The sequence below is a fragment of the Somniosus microcephalus genome, chromosome 13 (assembly GCF_052327205.1).
Source record: "Somniosus microcephalus isolate GS21.2 chromosome 13, FLI_Smic_1.0, whole genome shotgun sequence".
Classification (NCBI taxonomy): Eukaryota; Metazoa; Chordata; class Chondrichthyes; order Squaliformes; family Somniosidae; genus Somniosus; species Somniosus microcephalus.
In genome coordinates this window covers 156,102,944-156,124,722 of record NC_140999.1, presented here as the reverse complement: position 1 = coordinate 156,124,722, position 21,779 = coordinate 156,102,944, and the positions used below count along the sequence as shown (strand labels likewise).

The 21,779-nt window shown below is 45.0% G+C and overlaps 1 protein-coding gene across 2 annotated transcripts in view; it reads left to right on the top strand.

Moving 5' to 3' along the window:
* The window catches only part of LOC147108694 (collagen alpha-1(XIV) chain-like), a 185,047-nt gene extending 163,614 nt beyond the window's left edge, over positions 1 to 21,433 (top strand). The window contains exons 41-47 of one of the 2 annotated variants that reach the window (XM_086005411.1): positions 1,914 to 1,985; positions 2,187 to 2,222; positions 2,349 to 2,415; positions 11,051 to 11,239; positions 18,347 to 18,424; positions 20,222 to 20,377; positions 20,566 to 21,433. In XM_086005411.1, the coding sequence (XP_085861537.1) occupies positions 1,914 to 1,985; positions 2,187 to 2,222; positions 2,349 to 2,415; positions 11,051 to 11,239; positions 18,347 to 18,424; positions 20,222 to 20,377; positions 20,566 to 20,612 (645 nt within the window). In that variant the 3' untranslated portion in view covers positions 20,613 to 21,433. The remainder of the gene's footprint in view (positions 1 to 1,913; positions 1,986 to 2,186; positions 2,223 to 2,348; positions 2,416 to 11,050; positions 11,240 to 18,346; positions 18,425 to 20,221; positions 20,378 to 20,565) is intronic. The other variant, XM_086005412.1, reaches the window with a different exon arrangement.
* Positions 21,434 to 21,779: the final 346 nt, after the last annotated feature.

Below are 21,779 nucleotides of genomic sequence, written 5' to 3'. Positions count from 1 at the left end.
GATCTTTCCCTTTTATTGTGAGCTCTCTTTCCTGCAATGAGGGAGACAAGTGGAGTTTGAGTGAGAATGAAGGAGTGAGTGTAGAGAATCCATAGCATAGATGCTTAGAAGGAGACAAAGATGGAGTGAGGTGGCTAGACCAAGCGCCCTCCCTGTGTGTTGTAAGTTGTAATTGCATCACAGTGATAGGGAGTGTGAGGGCTGCATAGTCGAATAGTTAGGTGAATGTGACCATAGAGAGGGAATGGGTAAGGGTGCATGGATGTCAGTGTCAAGTGGGATGTGGAGGAAGAGATTGCTAAAGCTGAGTGCTGGTGAGGAGAGGCAGTGGGGATCAGAGTGAGGGTGATGGGAAATTCATACTCACTTTTCCAGTGCGCAGAAGGTCATGAAATCTCTTCCTGCACTGAAACCAGGTTCTGCGGGTTGCTGACAAGGAGCTGACCTCCTCAGCCACCTGGATCCACACAGCCTTGGTTTGCTTGGGAGGCTTCTTCCTCCCTGAAGAAGGGAAGAGCACCTCTTTATGTGCTCTTGCTCCCTCTACTAAAGCTTGCAGGGCAACGTCATCGAAGCGGGGTGCAGACCTAGGTCTCTGGCTGGCCATTCTGCCTGCAGGTGCCTCTCACTGCAAAGCCCAAAAGGTTGGCAGTCTGCAGAAGAAGCAAGGCTTGTTGCAGACCTTAAATGCAGCAGGAATGATGACATAATCGGAGGCGACTTTCAGACTGGAAAAACTCATTGGCCATGGGTTCCCACACGTTGGAACTCAATTGGCCAATTAAGTTAAAATTTCGTCATTCTCCCACATCAAGTTAGAATCGGGTGGCTAACACAAAATGCGGATTACACGACCCCAGCCTGCCCCAGTTTCAAAATCCAGCCCAATGACTCAGCAAGGCTGAGATCGATAGATTTTTGGACTCTAGGGGAATCAAGGGATATGGGGATCAGGCGGGAATGTGGAGTTGAGATCAAAGATCAGCCATGATCTTATTGAATGGCAGAGCAGGGTATTTTTAAAAAAATAGCATTTTCCAATTAATGCTGCATTCTTCTTTAAAATTTAAGTTACTTTGAAATGATGCTGTGATATTACAAAGCATTTCACAAGTGACAAAGTGATAGCTGAGTATACGTTGTGAAGGGCCTGTAAATGTGTAGTGTCAGCAACAGATACATTTTACTCCTTAAATAAGTGATGTGGAAAACACTAAAAGCTGCTCTCTGAGCTATTTATAAATCTTGGCCCTGAAATGATGCTGCGGAATACTAACGCACAAACATTAAATACAAGGGCACGGTAGCATAGTGGTTATGTTACTAGACCAGTAATCAAGAGACCTGGACTAATGATCTGAGAGATATGAGTTCAAATCCTGCCACAGTAGCTGAGGAATTTAAATTGAGTAAATTAAATAAATCTGGAATAAAAACCTAGTATCAATAATGGTGACCATGAAACTACCGGATTGTTGGAAAAACCCATCTGGTTCACTAATGTTCTTTAGGGAAGGAAAGTCTGCTGTCCTTACCCGGTCTGGCCTATATGTGACTCCAGACCCACAGCAATGTGGTTGACTCTTAACTGTTTACTGAAATGGGCTAGCAAGCCACACCACCACCTTCACAAGGGCAATTAGGGATGGGCAATTAATGCTGGCCATGCCAGCGACGAGCACGTCCCAGGAACAAATTTTTAAAAATTCAGCTGACATTCCTCTTTCCGTTGTTTTATAACAAGGCATTAACCTGTGTAGAATTAGTGAGTTAATACAGCCCCTAAAATAGCAGAGAAAAATTTCAAACAATACTCTTAGTATTGGTATATTTGTTTGCCACAGTGGAATTTTAAAGACTTTGGCTTTGACTTCAGAACTGTTACTGAATTAAATTCTGTAATGGTTTCTTAGGGACCAGCAGGTATCACAGGGCCATCAGGCTATCCAGGGGAACGAGGCCTACCAGGTGAAGTGGGACCATCTGTAAGTACTATATAACTGACTCACTAGCTTCCTGTGTGAAACAATTAATAGAAATTTAAATCCATGTTCCAGAATTCTGGTTTAAAATTTTCCAGTCGATTCTGAAATTAAATCACGTCTATTCACCTTGGCTGTTAGTATTATTAAGTATTAAATGTGTGTGGTTCAATTGCTTATTTACATTTTTAATTATTTCCACAGGGTCTCCCTGGTGCAAAAGGGGAAAAAGGCGAGAAGGTGAATTTTCTTGTTTTATTTGTTTTTCCTGGTATTTTTATTTCTAATACCAGTGAAAAGGCTCCATCAAAACCAAAAAGATTCGGGAATTATCCAAAACACTTCGACTTTGTTTTTCACTTTCAGGGTGAACCTCAGTCCCTCGCTACAGTTTATCAGCTGGTCACCCAAGCTTGTGAGGAGCTTGTTCAGAGTAAGTAACATAACCAGATTCCAGATTCAAAGGGTAGAACTCAGGGCCCTATTGGATTTGGTATTTATCAAAAGAACAACTTGTCTGAAAACACACATGTCACAAAATAAGGAGCACATTATAATGTCCGTCCACTTGTTGATAAGTATTATGTCCCAGTGGACACTTTTGTTTGCGAATTTTGTTTTTGAATCTTTGTTTTGAGGAAACTTTTTAAAAATTGTTTTCATTGATGAGAAGAATCATACAGTGGCTTGCACATTGGTGCAGTTTTTAAATATAGTTGTTGCAGGAGCATACATTGATATCGTGAGCCTGTCAATATAATTAGGTATACTGGTGGAGTAGTTTTACAAGCTCTGGGTTCACAGTAGCCACAAGAAGTTTATGCATTTTAAGCTGGGGGTTCTACTTGTATGTTGTAGCAATTTTATGCAATAGAGGACCTTAGAACTTCAGTGATGTCCTAGTAATATAGCTACCATTTGTTCCATGTACATGAGTATTGTAATAATGGGACAGGGAAGACATTTTATGTAGATGCTCAGCTGGAGACACAATCGAGACAACTAGCCCATTTGTTTAAGTTGCTCTCCCATAAGTACTCATTAACAGGATTAAACCAGTGAGTGTAAAAATCATGTCCAACAGATCCAGTGCAACTTGTACTATACATTTTGTAAATTGTACATTATGCTTTCAGTTTGTTCTTCGAGATTTACACAAGGATTTCAGATAGGATTAGTTATCTGAAGCAAGCTGTCTTCATGGGCTGCACAGTTGCATACCACAGAGTCTTATGAGCCACATAAAAAGTTTAAATTTATGTTCCCTTCAATTTGCATATATCTCAAGTTATTGATGCTAATAGATCTTGGTATACTGATTCAGGATTTATCCACCAATGATGCAACAATGCTAAAAACAGCTCCTTCCAAACCTCCAGAATCACAAAATTCAAACAGGTCAAACCAGCGAGTAAGTGCAAATAGAAATCAGTTACTTCCAGATTGTCAGGGCTCAGAAATCACATTTGGCCCAAGATTGAAACAAAAGGTAATTTGTGTGTTATTGTAGCATTTAAGAAATTGTTTCTGAATTTGCAAAGTATATAGCTCAGAAGTATGTTGCAAAAAGAACATCTTTTTAACACTTTACCATTGGCATGCGTTATGTTTTATGTCACACAGTGGCTTTGGTGATGGCTTCAGTTCTATTGCTGTTGCAGATGCTACTGTAGTGTCCGAGGATCAATAATACTCAGACTGCAGGAGAACAATAAAACAGGTATTTACTGAACAGAGAGTAATTCACGACTGAAGTACAGAAGCCTGCTATGGCTTTATGTACAGGGGTGGTCACTGCCGGTACTGCAGTATAGAATCAGTTCTTCTCTTAAAGGTACATACACAACAATTCCTCCCCTTTTAGATAAACAGTACATAACATTCATTTAACAACTAAATAATAACTAATCACAATTACAATTTTCTCTGTACTATATACATCAACTGAAATAATCATTTATAAGTTCAGTCTTTGAGGAGGCTTCCTGATCCTGACTGGATAACGCCTTTCTCGAGTATCCTGTTCTTATGGCGGAGTTGATTCTGGCTCATTGTCATTGGTTGGTTCGTCAGCTTCCAATACCACTGCTTCTGAGGTAGACGCAATCTGTACTTCGGGTTGATTACCAGGTGCACCTGCTCGTGGTATGGGTTTGGCTTGTTCCTGTGACTCTAGAATCTGGTCAGCATGGCATCTCACGATGCTCTCTCCAACGTCCACTGTGTACATTAGTGGTCCCTGCTGCGTGCATATCGTTCCTGGCTGCCATTTTTCTGTTCGGTAGTCGCGGGCCAAGACTGGTTGCCGTATCTTGAAGCTCCTGGTTGGCTTCTCATTTATGTGCTGGAATTGCTTATCCTCAACATCTCTTATGTTTGGTTTGAGCAAATCCAGGCGACATCTTAGCCTTCGGTTGAAGAACATTATGGCTGGAGTTTGGTTGGTGACTGCTTGTGTCGCATTCCGGTAAGCAAACAAGAAATTATCCACCTTGTGTTGTAGTGGTATGTCGTCTTATGCATTGCCTTTATTGCCTTTTTAACGGTCTGAACAAACCTCTCAGCCAATCCATTTGTGGCTGGATGATATGGGGCAGATGTGTAATGTTTCACCCCATTATTCCTCAGAAACCTCCAGAAATCCTCGGATACAAACTGTGGCCCATTGTCGGAGCAAATCTGTTCTGGCAAGCCATTCCTGGCGAAGATGGTCCGTAGGACTGCAATAGTTTTCTCCGTGGTGGTGGAGGACATTTTGATGACCTCTGGCCATTTTGAATGGGCGTCCACAGCGATTAGGAACATTGAGTCCATAAATGGACCAGCAAAATCAATGTGTACCCATTGCCATGGAGATGAGGGCCACTCCCATGGATGTAGCGGGGCCTGTGGTGGAGCGTTTTAGACCTTCTGGCATCCTGTGCATCTCTTGGTCATATCCTCGATTCCCGGCCACCACACAACTGCCCTGGCTAGGCCCTTCATTTTTACCCCTCCCAGATGACCCTCATGAAGCTCATTGAGCACTCTATCTCTCAACTTGGGTGGAATTACCACTCGGGATCCACACATCAAGGTCACCCGGCACACTGACAGCTGTTCTCTCCTTGGCGAGAATGCTGGCAACAGTGAGTCGCCATGTGCTGGCCATCCCTTCACCGTCAAATCATAGACCCGAGAGAGTGTCGGGTCATTTCGGGTTTCCTTCTCTATACTTGAGTTTGTAACAGGTAGACATTTGACTATGGTCGCATGGAATATCTCAACAGGGTCCACTGCAGGTGCTTCCTCTACTATAGGCAACAGTAGGCGCGACAGCCCATCAGCGTTTTCATGCTGTTTCGTACCCTTGTACTCTATGTCGTACTGATGAGCCTCTAGAAAAAGGGACCATCTTTGCAGCCGTTGTGCCATCATCACCGGAATGCCCTTCTTTGGGTTAAAAATGGAGACCAAGGGCTGATGATCAGTCAGTAGGGTGAATTTCTGCCCGTGCAGATAGTGATTGAACTTCTTCACCCCCCACACCAGGCTGAGGGCCTCCCTGTCAATCTGGGCGTAGTTAACGCTCAGCTGAGGTTAACGAGCGCGACGCAAAGGCTATTGGCCTCTCTGAACCGTCAAGGAATTTGTGTGACAGCACCGCTCCGATGCCATAGGGAGACGCATCACATGCTAACCGAATCGGTAGTGTTGGATTGTAGTGGGCCAATACTTCTTTTGAAGTGATTAGGCATTTACATTTCTGAAAGGCACGCTTACACTCATCACTCCATTTCCATGTTACTCCAGTTTGCAGTAGGGCGTTCAGTGGGTGCAGAATTGTAGATAAATTCGGCAAGAACTTATGGTAGTAGTTCACCAACCCGAGGAACAACCTCAGTTGCGACACATTTTCCGGTGCTGGAGCCTTGACTACCGCCTCAATCTTGTCCGGCGACTTATGCAACCCTTCCTCATCAATCATGTGGCCACAATACGAGATTTGTCTCCTGAAGAACTCGCATTTGGGGCGGTTGGCTCGTAGCCCATATTCCTGTAATCTCGTGAGCACCTGCTCCAGGTTGGCAAGGTGTTCACTGTCATTTTCGCCCGTAACCAGGATGTCGTCCAAATAACACTGGGTCCCCGGGATCCCTTGCAGGACTTGTTCCATCGCCCTCTGCCAAATAGCCGGGGCTGATGCTACCCCGAATACCAGTCGATTGTACTGGTAAAGGCCTTTGTGAGTGTTTATCGTGAGGTATTTCCTAGATGCTTCTTCCACCTCCATTTGTAGATACGCTTGGGCCAGATCAATCTTTGTAAAGCGTTTCCCTCCAGATAGTGAGGTGAAAATATCTTCTATCCGTGGAAGTGGATATTGTACTGTGTGCAGGACTGGGTTCACAGTTACCTTGAAGTCCCCACAGATGCGAACCTTCTTCGGTTCCCCAGGCATGCTGCTCAATGATTTCGTCATTACAGGAACGATGGGTGTGGCCCACTCGCTTCAGTCCACCTTGGACAGCACACCCGAACGCTCCAGACTCTCCAGCTCTGCTTCAACGGCTGGGCGGATCGCGTAAGGTACCGGTCTGGCTTTAAAAAATTTTGGGTTTGCGTTATCTTCGATTTTTATCATTGCCGTTACTCCTTTTAGAGTCCCAAGTCCTTGTTGGAACACCTCTTTCGCGTCAATTAGAATCTTTGACAGTCGTCCAGGTGTGACATCATCATCCTTTTTATCAGTCACAGTTAGCGCCTGAATGGAATGCCAATCCAATTGTATTTTTCGGATCCATTCACGTCCCAATAATGGTGGTCCTCCATCTGGTAGTTTATATAGATACAGTTTCTGTGTTTCCTTGCCATTGTATTCAACTGGCACCCTTATTTTTCCTCTTGGGTAGACTTTTTGCCCCGTGTATGTCTTCAATACAATGGACGTGTCCTTCAAGGGCATGTGTGGGAATAGCCGCTCATAGTCTCGTCGATTCATGACAGATAGGGCTGATCCTGTGTCCAATTCCATCTTTACTGGGGACCCTGCTATCATGAGGGTGACCCAAATGGTTCGGTGATCCTCCTTTGCGATCACGTTGTGTAACTTTAGACAACTTAGTCTCCTGCTCCCGAAGTCCTTATCACTCTCCTGGTCTTCCGAACTACTGTCTGTCAATTTCTTTACTTTCTTGTACTTTTCCTTAGTAGTTCTTGTCGTGTTGGTTTTCTTTCCCGACCTGCAGACTCTTGCTATGTGTCCCATTTTCCCACATTGCCTGCATACTTTGTCCTTAAACCAGCAGTCCTTCTGCTCATGGGTTGTTCTGCCGCAGTGATAGCACTTTTCTGCTCCATACGCCATTTCGTTAGCGCTGTATTCTTGTGGTTTCTGTTGTATTTCCGCAGCTCCCCGTGCTGCTGCTTCGTAGGATACTGCCACGCTGAAAGCCTGTTCTAGCGTCAGGTCCTTTTCCGAAAGTAGTCGTTTCTGGGTTCCTTCACTCTGGAGCCCGCAGACAAACTTATCCCGTAAGGTGTCTGCCAGTCCTGCTCTGAACTGGCAGTGCTTCGATAACTTGCATAGTTGTGTAAGATGGTCAGCATTGTTCTCATCTTTGTGCTGGTTTCTTTTATGGAACGTGAATCTTTCTGCTATCAGCAGCGGTGTAGGGTTTAGGTGTTCCTGTAAGTTATTAACAATCTCTTCAAAATTTTTCTCCATTGGTTTAGCTGGGGTAATTAAATTCCGCAATAGGCCGTACATTCTCACGCCCAACAAATTTAATAATACCGACGCCTTCTTTCCATTGGCCACCTCATTGGCATTGCAGTACACTTCAATTCTTTCCACATACGTGGTCCAGTCTTCTACCTCGTTGTCAAAAGCAGTGATACTGCCACTCTTCGGCATCTTGGGTGATTTAAAATGGCGCCTCCCGCGCTTTTTCTTCTTCCCCAATGTAATAAAATGGCGCCTCCCGCGCTTTTCCTTCTTCCCCAATGGAATAAAATGGCACCTCCCGCGCTTTTCCTTCTTCCCCTTGCTGCCACGCTGCTCCTAGCGTTCTACAGGGTAATGGCGGCGACCCGCGGCTTTGGCGCGTCTCACTTTTCCTTCCCCGCGTTCTATCCTCTCCACGCTGCCCTGTTCTTGAGCACCGACCGCGCCCTGTGTGCTCCACCCTCTCTCTCTTCCTCCCGACGACGCTGCACGGCCCCTTTGCAGAGCCGCTCGATCGAGCCCAAGCCCGCCGCAGTCCGGAAGGGTCAGCGCACTACCTGCTACCAGCACGATTTGCTGGAACACCTCGACTGGGGAGCCAGGCCCAGCTCTCCACAGCCTCCCCTGCAACTCTCCGATGGATCCCTGGGCGGTTGCCCGCGGTCAACGCCCGCCGTGCTGACTTCAACCTCCAAGAAGCTTCTCTTCAGGGAAAAGATCCCCGTGAGGTGATGCAGTACTGCAGGTGAGTTCAAACCTGCCCGTCGCCAGTGTAGTGTCCGAGGATCAATAATACTCAGACTGCAGGAGAACAATAAAACAGGTATTTACTGAACAGAGAGTAATTCAAGACTGAAGTACAGAAGCCTGCTATGGCTTAATATATACAGGGGTGGTCACTGCCGGGACTGCAGTATAGAATCAGTTCTTCTCTTAAAGGTACATACACAACAGCTACCACTGTATAATTTTATAATTAAATACAAAAATAATGTAAACTAGAAATATAGCACACTTCTGAGAAGGTAAAAACTGTAATGTAATAACCTATGAAGTTTAGAAACCTGAACAACAACAGCAGCAACATTTATTTATATAGCATCCTTAACGCAAGAACATAAGAAATAGGAGCAGGAGTCGGCCATTTGGCCCTTTGAACCTGCTCCGCCATTCAATGAGATCATGGCTGGCCTTCTACCTCAACTCCACCTTCCCGCACTATCCCCATATCCTTTGATTCCCTTAATATCCAAAAATCTATCGATCTCTGTCTTGAATATACTCAACGACTGAGCATCCACAGCCCTCTGGGGTAGAGAATTCCAAAGATTCACAATCCTTTGAGAGAAGAAATTTCTCCTCATCTCAGTCCTAAATGGCCGACCCCTTATTCTGTGTCTGTGACCTCATGTTCTAGATTCCCCAGCCAGGGGAAACATTTTCCTAGAATTAACCCTGTCAAGCCCCTTAAGAATTTTATATGTTTCAATGAAATCACCTCTCATTCTTCTAAACTCTCAGGACTATGGCCTAGTCTACTCAATCTCTCCTCATAGGGCAATCCCCTCATCCCAGGAACCAGTCTGGTGAACCTTTGCTGCACTCCCTCTAAGGCAAGTATGTCTTTCCATCGGTAAGGAAACCAGAACTGTACACAGTACTCCAGCTGTGGCCTCACCAATGCCCTGTATAATTGTAAGACTTCTTTACTCTTGTACTCTAATTCCTTTGTAACAAAAGCTAACATACCATTTGCTTCCCTAATTGCTTGCTGTACCTGCATGTTAACTTTCTGTGATTCATGTACAAGGACACCCAGGTCTCTCTCAGTGCAAACATTTCCCAGTCTCTCACCATTCAAAAAATATTCTGCTTTTTGGTTTTTCCGACCAAAGTGGATAACTTCACACTTCCCCACATTGTATTCCATTTGCCATGTTCTTGCCCACTCAGTCAACCTGTCTATATCTCTCTGCAGCCTCTTTGCGTCCTCCTCACAGCTTACTTTCCCACCTAACTTTGTATCATCAGCAAACTTGGATACGTTGCACTCAGTCCCTTCATCTAAGTCATTAATATAGATTGTAAATATCTGAGGCCCAAGCACTGATCCTTGCAGTACCCCACTAGTTACAGCCTGCCAACCTGAAAAAGTCCCGTTTATTCCTACTCTCTGTTTTCTGTCCATTAACCAATCCTCAATTCATGCTAATATATTACCCCCAGTACCATGAGTCCTAATTTTGTGTAATAACCTCTTGTGTAGCACCTTATTGAATGCTTTTTAAAAATCCAAATACACCACATCCACTGGTTTCCCCTTATCCATCCTACTAGTTAATGTAGATGCTCTTCACAAAGGAAAAAACAGATGCCGAGCAATCAAGGGATATGGCGATAGGGCCGGTGAATGGAGTTGAGGCAGAAGACCAGCCATGATCTCATTGAATGGCGGAGCAGGCTCGAAGGGCCGAATGGCCTACTCCTGCTCCTATTTCTTATGTTCTTATGTTCTTCGTTTAGAAAGAAGATCGAAAGCATGATTGAAAAGATCAGTATTTAGGACACTTTTAAAGGCAGGGAGAGGAGTATCAAGGTGGAGCTATTTAGGGAGGGAGATTCTGAGAGTGGGGCTGAGATGGTTGAGGGTTCTACATCTGATGATGGAGTAGAGGAAGGGTGAAATGCATAGAAGACCAGAGAACTAAAAAGCGCAGAATGGGATGTAGGGCAGGAGGAAGTTGCAAAGAGAGGATGTGGTGAGGCCATAGAATGATTTATAAATGAGAATTTGGAATTCAGTGTTTTGGGGGATAGGCCACCAATGGAAATCAGTGAGCACAGAGTGCAGCGCAGGGTGATGGAGAGACCACACCGTGGGATACTAATGTAGGAATACTTGCTGTCGCCATTGACATTCCTCCACTATTTTAGGGAGCTGTAAACCCATTTATTTAAAATAGGTAAAATCACAGATAGGAATTTCAAACAAACAGGTTAAGTACTTGTGCGTTAGTATCCCACGGTCTCATTTCAGGACCCGTGAAAATAAAACACCTGTTGTCTAGGACCGCATTTGAATCCCATGTTTATATTGTAATTTAGCAATTCACTATGTAACTATTATTGCATAAAACCTACAACCTGAAGAGTCCAAGGAAAAGTTAATATACCTCAAAATTGCGAGACTCTGCATTCCCACTGAGTGAGACTTTGTGCTGGGACAGGTGTCTCACAATTTCAGGGATAAATGCCTATTAAGTAGGCAGCTGAGTGCATTTTAACTCTGTTTATCGGCGGGTTTAAACGTAACTATTATTCCATTGTAATAATTCTCACTTTTATATTTATTAACTACTAGATCACATGATCAGATTTGATTCGATCCTGAATGAGTTTACAAGGAACCCAGCACCTGTACGGATCATTCAGGGACCAGCAGGTGAAGTCGGACACCCAGGGCGACCAGGACCACCTGGAAGTCGAGGGCCTCCGGGAATACCTGGCATGCCTGGAGATGCTAGCAAGGCTGGCTATCCGGGAGAGATAGGTAATTTACATCTCCTAGCTCATATTTTAAAAAGCAACTTAATCTCATTACTGGAAAATATTGCCAGCGTAGAGAGATAGTTAGTTGCTACAGTTTAACTAGACAATGGAGTAGGGGGGGGAAATTCAGTTGGTAGCGCCACCCGTTAGCACCTTAAGAGGGCGCTAAGTGGGGCGCAAAGCAACTAGCGCCCGGGCGCGGCGATATCTGCGCCTCTCGCGAAATTGACCAGACATTTTGCGGCGGCGCTAAACAATACCGCCACGATCTCCTGCGCCGGCAGATCGTGCCGTCAGTCAAGTGCGCAACGCCCCGTTAGCGTCCCGGACCAGAAATTGAGTGGCACCCCCTGCCTTACCGCCTGCCGCTAGCAACGACAGGTTGAGGGGAGCGTTATGCTGTCAGAAAGGGACTAGGGGGGCGCTATTTAAAGGCAACCACTTCCTGCCTTTTTTTGTCGGTGACATTTTTGCACCACGCATTCTGAGAGAGAGAGAGAGACCTCTGGAGAGATTCAATGCTGTGTGAAGGAGTTTTGGGTACTGAGCAGCACTTTGCAGGTTGGTTTTGATTTGCCCTTCCTTGTATCGATTTAGAAGAGACTATGGGGTCTGCACTCTGAGCTCTTCCCCTGGTTCTCTCCATTGTTCTTTCCAGCAGATTTGATGTACAGGTCTCTCCAGGCTGAGATTCAGGCCGAGATTCAAGGCTGCAATGAGCAGGATGTGGATGGAGAGCAAGATCAACCCTCCCCTTTAAGATAAAAACAGAAAATGCAGGAGAAACTCAGCAGGTCAAGCAGCATCTGTGAAGAGAGAAACAGATTTAACATTTCAGATCGATGACCATTCTTCAGCGCTCCAATCACCTCCAGGGGCGATAAAAGCCAATTTTGCTGTTGGAGGCGATAATTAGCGCCAGGTGCTAAACTTTGCGCACCGCCAATAATAACGCCCCAAATGGGGCGATACCGAATTTTTCCCCCTAGGTTTTTGTTTTCACTCCCTGGGTGGTAATCTGGTGGGATGGATTACATGCTCTTTGCACAACCAACCTGATTTTCATTCGTTTGAAGGGGTACCAAAGTTGGGGGTGCCTGAATATCTTTTTCCACATTTCCGGCTCTTTCTGGATGGATTACTGCTCAGATGCTCTGGGCACCTTATAGGGTAGCCGCTTAATTTAAACGGAACAGGGCAGTGAATACATTCTCGGGCTCCTTTGTGCTTGCTGCTTGCATTCAGGTGTGCTGAGTGCCTCGGGTGCGTGGTAGGCCACAGGCTTCTGTGCTCAAAGCTCTCCTGCCCTCACATTATCAACCTGTGCTGCCACCCCAGCAGTTTGGGTGTGACAATTTTCTTGATTGCTAGGAAATGGCAGAATGATCCAGGTTTCCAATTCCTGTGTGATATCGAGTGACCAGCATGGGTGCGTGTCTGCTGAGCGCAGTATCAGGCTTGACTGGAATGCCCTTCATTGCGGAATAGCCCATCAACATTCACTGCCTAGACTGACCGATGAATTTCAGGCACTTGGGCAAGGTATAGGAAGGCTGCCACTCGTGTGACAGTACCCCAGCAAGAGGAGAGGAGAAAATTAACAAATAGATCCGTCAATCATATAAGCCACCTTGGGGATAATTTTTAACCATTTAAAAGGTGCTCAATTGAAAATTGCCGGGTGAGCCTTAAAATGGGCGCCAGCAAACAGGTAGGAGACTGCTTGCATATACAAATTAGAGTTAATCCGGTTGTAGGAGCTTTTTTCTAATTTCCAAAAACAAATAGGCAAAGCGTACACTGCACATCCTCTGCCTATTTTTACCAGCAGTTAGCAGCCTAACCAGTGATCCTTAAAGCAATTGCTGGAGGGTGCTCGTAAAATGGCCTGGATCATTTTTGGGGGGAATGTTTGTAAAGCCAGGAGGAGCAGGAATGCAACAATACAGCAGCCCACTGCTGTTAGTTGGGTAGGCCCTCCCCGCCTCGGTGCTCCCCCCACCCCTTCCTTTACTGCCAACTCCTGCCTCAGTTTGTTTACGGAGCTGCTGGGTTTTCTGCCCACTCTCTTTCAGCAAGCTGACAGTTAGTGCTTGCTGAGCACTGGCAGCTCACTGACTGTATTCTAATGGGGCCCAAAGCAGAAAATGGGTCAGGCTCCTTGCTTAATCCATCAAGCAGCTGCTGTGGGCACACCACCAACTTCGTACTTATTTTGGGCAAAAGTTCAATAACGTGCCCCGTTTCCCTGTGTAAAAGGTGCCTCCTCTGATTTTGATTCTTCTTTAATCACTGAAAAAAGAGTTTTACTTAAGAACTGTAAGAGACCACGATTGTATCATCTAGTCATCATTAACAGTGGAAGCAGGATTGGATGCTGGACTGCAAGAGTTTGTGTACTTCAGCAATAATCTTTGATGGGATGGTTAAAATGCTAGAGGGATGGGATTCAATGGGAGATTTAGGGGAATACAAAGATCATAGAATGGTTACAGCACAGAAGGAGGCCATTCAGACCGTTGAGCCCGTGCCGGCTCTCTGCAAGAGCACTTCAGCTAATCCCACCCCCCCACCCTTTTCCCAGTAGCCCTGCAAATTTTTTCCTTCAGGTACTTATCCAATTCCCTTTTGAAAGTCACGATTGAGTCTGCCTCCACCACCCTTTCAGGCAATGCATTCCAGATCCGAACCACTCGCTGCGTAAAAAAGTTTTCCCTCATGTCACCTTTGGTTGTTTTGCTAATCACTCTTGAATCTTTGTCCTCTGGTTCTCGACCCTTCCGCCAATGGGAAAAGTTTCTCTCTATCTACTCTGTCCAGACCCCTCATGATTTTGAACAGCTCTATCAAATCTCCTCTCAACCTTCTCTGCTCTAAGGAGAACAACCCCAGCTTCTCTAGTCTATCCACGTAACTGAAGCCCCTCATCCCTGGAATCATTCTCGTAAATCTTTTCTGCACCCTCTCTAAGGCCTTCACATCCATCCTAAAATGTGGTGCCCAGAATTGGACACAATATTCCAGTTCAGGCCGAAGCAATGTTTTATAAAAGTTCATCATAACTTCCTTGCTTTTGTACTCTATGCCTCTATTTATGAAACCCAGTATCCTGTATGCTTTTTTAACTGCTTTCTCAACCAGCCCTGCCACCTTCAACGATTTGTGCACATATACCCCCAGGTCTCTCTGTTCATGCACCCCCTTTAGGATTGTACCCTTTAGTTTATTTTGCCTTTCCTTGTTCCTCCCACCAAAATGCATAATTTTGCACTTTTCTGCATTAAATTTCATCTGAAGTCTATCACTACCCTCCTCACTGTTCACTATACTTCAGAGTTTTGTCATCTGCAAATTTTGAAATTGTGCCCTGTACACCCAATTCCAAATCATTAATATATATCAAGAAAAGCAGTGGTCCTAGTACCGACCCCTGGGGAACACCAGATGGGCTTCAATGAGAGAGTTGGGCTATAAGAGGGATAAATTTCGATGGGCTGAATGGGCTTTTTTCTTATGTCCTCATAATGAAATAGAGAGATGGTAAAGCAATTTATATACTGTACCCAGTAAGCAGCACCAACAATGATTTATTGTCTCTACATCCAAAATTAGATAATGTCCAAATAAACATGGATTTATATCATCATAGCATTAAAATACAGAAGTATATTTGGAAATTACTGCCCCCAGTGCCAAGCTTTACATGATGGTAGTGCTTATCTGACTTTAGGCATTGAGGTCATCAAGCCCCACACAAATATCCTTCCATAATGGAGGGGCAGAGAGCACTGACCTCCATGCCAGAATTCTGATGCACTCCCATCACACCATGCTCTGTACAGAGCGCTAATTGGCAAAATGTGCCCCATGGTGTTCATAGTAAGTGATTATTTAGTTTACGCAGATGTCCAGCAATTGGTTCATTTATATTTATTTTAGGTACCAGTCACAGAAGCCAGTCTTCAGCCAATTCGATTCACTCCACGTGATATCAAGAAACGGCTGAGCGCACTGGATACAGCAAAGGCTATGGACCCTGACAATATCCCGGCTATCATGCTGAAGACTTGTGCTCCAGAACTAGCCGCGCGCCTCTAGCCAAGCTGTTCCAGTACAGCTATAACACTAGCATCTATGACAATGTGGAAACAGTTCACAAAAAGCAAGACAAATCCAATCCAGCCAATTACCATCCCATCAGTCTACGCTCAATCATCAGCAAAGTGATGGAAGGTGTCATCGGCAGTGCTATCAAGCAGCACTTACTCACCAATAACCTGCTCACTGGTGCCCAGTTTGGGTTCCGCCAAGACCACTCGGCTCCCGACCTCATTACAGCCTTGGTCCAAACATGGACAAAGGAGCTGAATTCCAGAGGTGAGGTGAGAGTGACTGCCCTTGATATCAAGGCAGCATTTGACCGAATCTGGCATCAAGGAGCCCTAGTAAAACTGAAGTCATTGGGAATCGGGGGGAAAAGTCTCCACTGGCTGGAGTGTAACCAGTTTTTGCGGTGGCCAATTTCCTATGGCCCCTGCCGCAATCGCCAATTATTGTAAGTGGTTTCGCCCCACCCGTAGCGAGCACGCAAACCCCCTTACTACAAGTTCTGGACGATAGGGATTACTGAGGACAGATTTGAACACGGACAGCGTTTTCGGGCTCACCCGTATAGTGTTTATTAAGGTTGACAAAAACCACTCCACTCGCATACAGTACACGCGGTGTGAACACAACAGTACAGTTTAAAACAGTACAACCCTGACTTGTCCAACAAGCCCCTGCCGTGCTGACTTACCATGGCCTAAAAACACCCTCCCGTGAACTAAACTATCACAGGACGCTTCCAACGCTAAACCCCCTCTGGTTTGGTAGGAACATACAGGCACCCCATCACACAGCTAAGTGATCTTGTGGGTGTGTAGGCTTGGCAGTGCTCACCTAGATTGCCCTTTTGATCTTGCTTGCAGCTTCCTCCCGTACGTCTCGGCTACCTGGTTCCATACTGGCCTTGCGGCATGCGAGTCCCAGCCTTAGTCGAAGTCCGTCTTGTTTGGAAGAGCAAGGCTCTGCTCCTCTTGACATTCCATTGTGTGGAGGGCAGGAGAGAGAGAGAGAGTGATCCAAACTGCTCTCTGATATACCCCTCCAATACACAGACCGCTCTCTGTGGTTTTAATGGACGCATGGCCTCAGGGAAGTGGTTTCCAGGCTTCCTCCCAGGTTTTGATGTTTTAGAACTCACTTCGATCTCCCAGCTGATTAACTTAACGAGCTCATCTTGACCAGAAAGTCATCAGCCTTGTTAATCAAGACTTGGGAGTGGGCCTCTCGGGCCATTGTTCCTGTGGGCCTCTCGGGCCATCGTTCCTGTGGACCTCTCGGGCCATCGTTCCTGTGGGCCTCTCGGGCCATCGTTCCTGTGGGCCTCTCGGGCCATCGTTCCTGTGGGCCTCTCGGGCCATCGTTCCTGTGGGCCTCTCGGGCCATCGTTCCTGTGGGCCTCTCGGGCCATCGTTCCTGTGGGCCTCTCGGGCCATCGTTCCTGTGGGCCTCTCGGGCCATCGTTCCTGTGGGCCTCTCGGGCCATCGTTCCTGTGGGCCTCTCGGGCCATCGTTCCTGTGGGCCTCTCGGGCCATCGTTCCTGTGAGCCTCTCGGGCCATCGTTCCTGTGGGCCTCTCGGGCCATCGTTCCTGTGGGCCTCTCGGGCCATCGTTCCTGTGGGCCTCTCGGGCCATCGTTCCTGTGGGCCTCTCGGGCCATCGTTCCTGTGGGCCTCTCGGGCCATCGTTCCTGTGGGCCTCTCGGGCCATTGTTCCCAAGGACAGTTCATTTCCATACGAATGCAACCTGGTTACGTGAGTCACCTTCAGCTTGGGTGGTTTTTCACTGCTTCCCCCCCCCCCCTCCCCCTCCCCCACAAACAGCCTGCCAGTTTTTAAAAATCCATGAAGTCTGCGCCGACTGCTACAGGAGTCATACCTAGCACAAAGGAAGATGGTTGTGGTGGTTGAAGGTTAATCATCACAGCCCCAGGACATCACTGCAGGAGTTCCTCAGGGCAGTGCCCTAGGCCTAACCATCTTCAGCTGCTTCATCAATGACCTTCCCTCCAACATAAGGTCAGAAATGGGGATGTTCGCTGATGACTGCACAGTGTTCAGCGCCATTCACAACTCCTCAGATAATGAAGCAGTGCATGGCCGCATGCAGCAAGACCTGGACAACATTCAGGCTTGGGCTGATAAGTGGCAGGTAACATTCACACCACAGAAGTGCCAGGCAATGACTATCTCCAACAAGCGAGAGTCTAAACACCTCCCCTTGACATTCAGTGGCATTACCACCACTGAGTCCCCCACTATCAACATCCTGGGGGTCACCATTAACCAGAAACTTAACTGGAATAGCCACATAAATACTGTGGCAACAAGAGCAGGTCAGAGGCTAGGTATTCTGCGGCGAGTGTCTCACCTCCTGACTCCCCAAAGCCGTTCCACCATCTACAAGGCACAAGTAAGGAATGTGATGGAATACTCCCCACTTTCCTGGATGAGTGCAGCTCCAACAACACTCAAGAAGCTCGACACCAACCAGGACAAAGCAACCTGCTTGATTGGCACCCCATCCACCACCTTAAACATTCACTCCCTCCACCACTGGCGTACCGTGGCTGCAGTGTGTACCATCTACAAGATGCACTGCAACAACTCACCAAGGCTTCTTCGGCAGCACCTCCCAAACCTGCGACCTCTTCCACCTAGAAGGACAAGGGCAGCAGGCACATGGGAACACCACCACCTCCAAGTTCCCCTCCAAGTCACATACCATCCTAACTTAGAAGTATATCGCCGATCCTTCATCATCGCTGGGTTAAAATCCTGGAACTCCCTCCCTAACAGCACTGTGGGAGTACCATCAGCACATGGACTGCAGCGGTTCAAGAAGGTGGCTCACCACCACTTTCTCAAGGGCAACTAGGGATGGGCAATAAATGCTGGCATTGCCAGCGATGCCCAGATCCCATAAATGAATTAAAAAGAACTTGTTTCTGCCAGTCGTATGTAGTCTCAATTTTGTCGAAGTTTGAAACTTTTTGTTAACAGGTAAACCAGGTAATAAAGGAGAGAAGGGTAGCCCAGGAACCAATGCTCCAGGCTCTGAGGGACCAAAAGGGATCCCAGGTAATGATGCTGATTATTATCATCTGTCAACCTCTGTGGTAGAGCTATAGACTTCAAAAATAGGCTAAAATTCATACTGAAAGCAGGTGGAAATTGTGGGGTTTGTGCCGTTACTCAGATTTAGAGGATTCTAGTTACAATTAAAGCTTAATAACAAGAGAAGCACTACTTCACCTGCCTCGTTGACACAACACTAATTAGGAATAATTGAGTTCTTTAACTCCAGCCAGTGTAAGAACAGCTTCACCAGTTTATCTGACCCAATTAATTACTGAAACTCGACTTAACAGCTGATACTGCACATTTAAATATGAATGAACTAATTAAAAGACAAGAGGAAAAATTCCCTTATTCACCAGCAAACAGTATCATCAGATAAATTAGATGAGGAAGGATATTTGGCTCATTTAAGTTCATCCACCTGGAAAGTCCTCCCATTGTGTCATCCAATTGTTTCTTCAATAGTCTCAGGGTTTTACCTCTACTTAATAAATTCCTGAAAATTTTACTCAAATATGTTTCTCTATACTTTACGCAAAGTTTAATTTGACTGATTTTTCCCTCACCTCCACCAGATTCGACAAGAAAGGTTAGTACTGGAAATGGAACTCTTTCTCCTTCTTGCTGAGTACCTGTGCCAAGCATTCCTAAATTAGGGATAGGGTGGCTGGATGAAAACTTTATTGGCCCAGAAATTCGGGTCGGGGACTTCCCGCGGGTGCAAGCCCCCGATCTGCACTTACCTACCGCGCCGGCCGTTGAGCTGTGGGCCCGCGTGGGATTCCGATCCTGGGCCTCCTCCAACTGCCGGCGCGCAGTGCTTGCGTATCCCAGGGGTGCAGTTAGTTCGATGCGTCCCCTGGGATCACATGGGCCATGGAGAGCGAATGGTAGCAGGGAATGCTTCATTCATAAGTTTGACAGACCTGTCAAACCTATAAATACTATAAGCCCCAAAACATCACAATCTTCAAATAAATTTTTTTTTAAATCACATTTTTAAAATAACTATAAATTACATGAAATAACTATTTTAAACAATTTAAATTTTTGAAAAAATTAATTACATTTTCTAACAGGGCTAAAATAAACGTACCTTTCTTTAAAGTATTTAAAAATAATAAACCTGTGGAAAAAATGTTTTAATTTTAATTAATTCACCACTTACCTTGTAAAAAGCAGGCCTTGCGCCTGCTTTTTAAAAGTGTAACTCTTGGAGACTTACAACCTGCAAAAAAAATGTAAGTTCGATGCGCACGCGCTGCCTCTCCCATGCACCTGTTCCACCTCTTAACCCCTTCTTCCAGGGGAACGGAAGTGCCGGTTTCCCGCGCATACGCAGTGCATGCACGAAACCGGCAATTCCATTGGGCTTATGGGTGAGTACCCCATGCATACTCACCCGTGGAGACCCGAATTTTGGGGCCATTATTCTACTCCAACCTCAGAAAAATGTCCCATACTGCTTCAGTGTGAACTTTACTACTTCCCACATTCGCCATTCCTGCGACCTTTCTGAAGAAGATTGGCAATTTGTGTCAAGTAGTTTCTTCTCCACCATGAGTTGGAATGGAAATACCCAAATTAGTTCCATGTTGAGCTCTGAGAGCCAACAGACACAATTCATCCTGTCAGTCTGAAATTGGATTTGATCCGTAGTCCCAGAGGTGAAACGAGATGCTGTAAACCCAGTACACCACCAGACCTTGCTGTGCTCCCACTTCATGGAATGATATAATACCCCAGTAATTTTGTTTTTTGCTTGAACAAAGTTCTAACTTTAACTTGTTTGTGTAGGTCCTCGTGGTGAAGGAAAACGTGGAAAACAAGGATCACAGGGCTTGCCTGGCCCACCAGGCCGTCCTGGACTGCCAGGTTTTCCTGGCTCCATTGGGCCACCAGGTGCCCCGGGACATTGTGATGTCTCTACCTGCAACATATTTAACACAAGGAGTGAGTATGAACACCTTTTGAATAATCTGTTGCTAAATGTTATTGAGTAGAATAGCTTCTAAGTTAATCAGTCTTTGATTTAAACATATCCTTTCTCTTAAAGACTTTTCACGAGATTTTTAATTTGACAGTTTTTCTTTTTTGTTTCTGTTTTGGGTTTTAATTTGTTTAAATTTTGTTTTAATTAGGTGAATCAGACGATGAATCTGAGGGTGAATTTCAATACCTGCCTTAAATCATTTATGGTTATGGAAGTAATTCTTGGTTTATATTCATAATAAGGATGAATGCAAAACAACTAAACGGAATTATTTTAACAAAATGAAAAGTGTTCAGTTGAATGAACTACAATCAAATGTTATATTTTATTGAGAAGAGACATTTTCATATCACATTGTGACTGCACTATAAGTTCCAACATGTACGGTTCATTGGGGGATGGGACAAGTTGATGGTGTATGAAATGTTGGCCATGTGGAAAGAAATCTGATGTTACAGTAACAGTAAAGGACGTGTGTTGATCAATCAGATAATATGAATTTCATGAGATATATTCTGAGTCACAAAAAGGTAGGCTGAGGAGAAAAAGGACTTGTGTGTGTGTGTGTGTGTGTGTGGTGACTGATGTAAAGTTAACTGCAAAAATCCTTATTAAATATTCGCATGTTGCTGAAAACTGAAAACGTTCTCTGTTGTTACAGAACTACAATCATCATTTGCCAAATTACATTTTTTATATATTTTTTGTAAACTGTTGATAGTATCTTAATATTTCCTTAAATCAATATGAATAGATAAAAACTGTAATTATGTATTTTGCCTCAACGTGCATAGTTCATTTGGAGTTTGTGAAATTCATGTTTTTGGTACAAGGGCTGATATTGTCACTGTGTAAGCCTGGGAGATGTAGATGTTAGAATGTGAATATTCCTCATTCAACATCATTTAATACATCCATATATTCACAAAATAATTGTATAAATGTCCAGAATTAAATATGGTTTATGTTTGTAAATGTACTTATTAAATGTAACATATGGTTTCATTATAAGTCTATCAATGCTATAGAACTTATTTTAATATCAAAGTACTTCGTCCAATCATTTAAGGATTCTTGTCCCTGCTTTAAATTACTTTCACACTTTCAAATGTGTTCTAGGTTTCCAAATACATAAATAACTGTATATCAAACCAAAAGTAGCAATAATTAGTTTTTGCATGTCAATTAGAATGGCATTAAAATGAAATTTACCCATAATGAGTTGGGACAAGCGGGTGTGCTGGATGAGAAGGTGAGAGAGCAGGAAGCGATCGAAAATAGCTTGGTGGGGGAGTTAGGCCCCAAATGGACCATGCAGAAAAGTGGACAGGAATATAGCTAAAGGTAGATGTGGGAACAGGA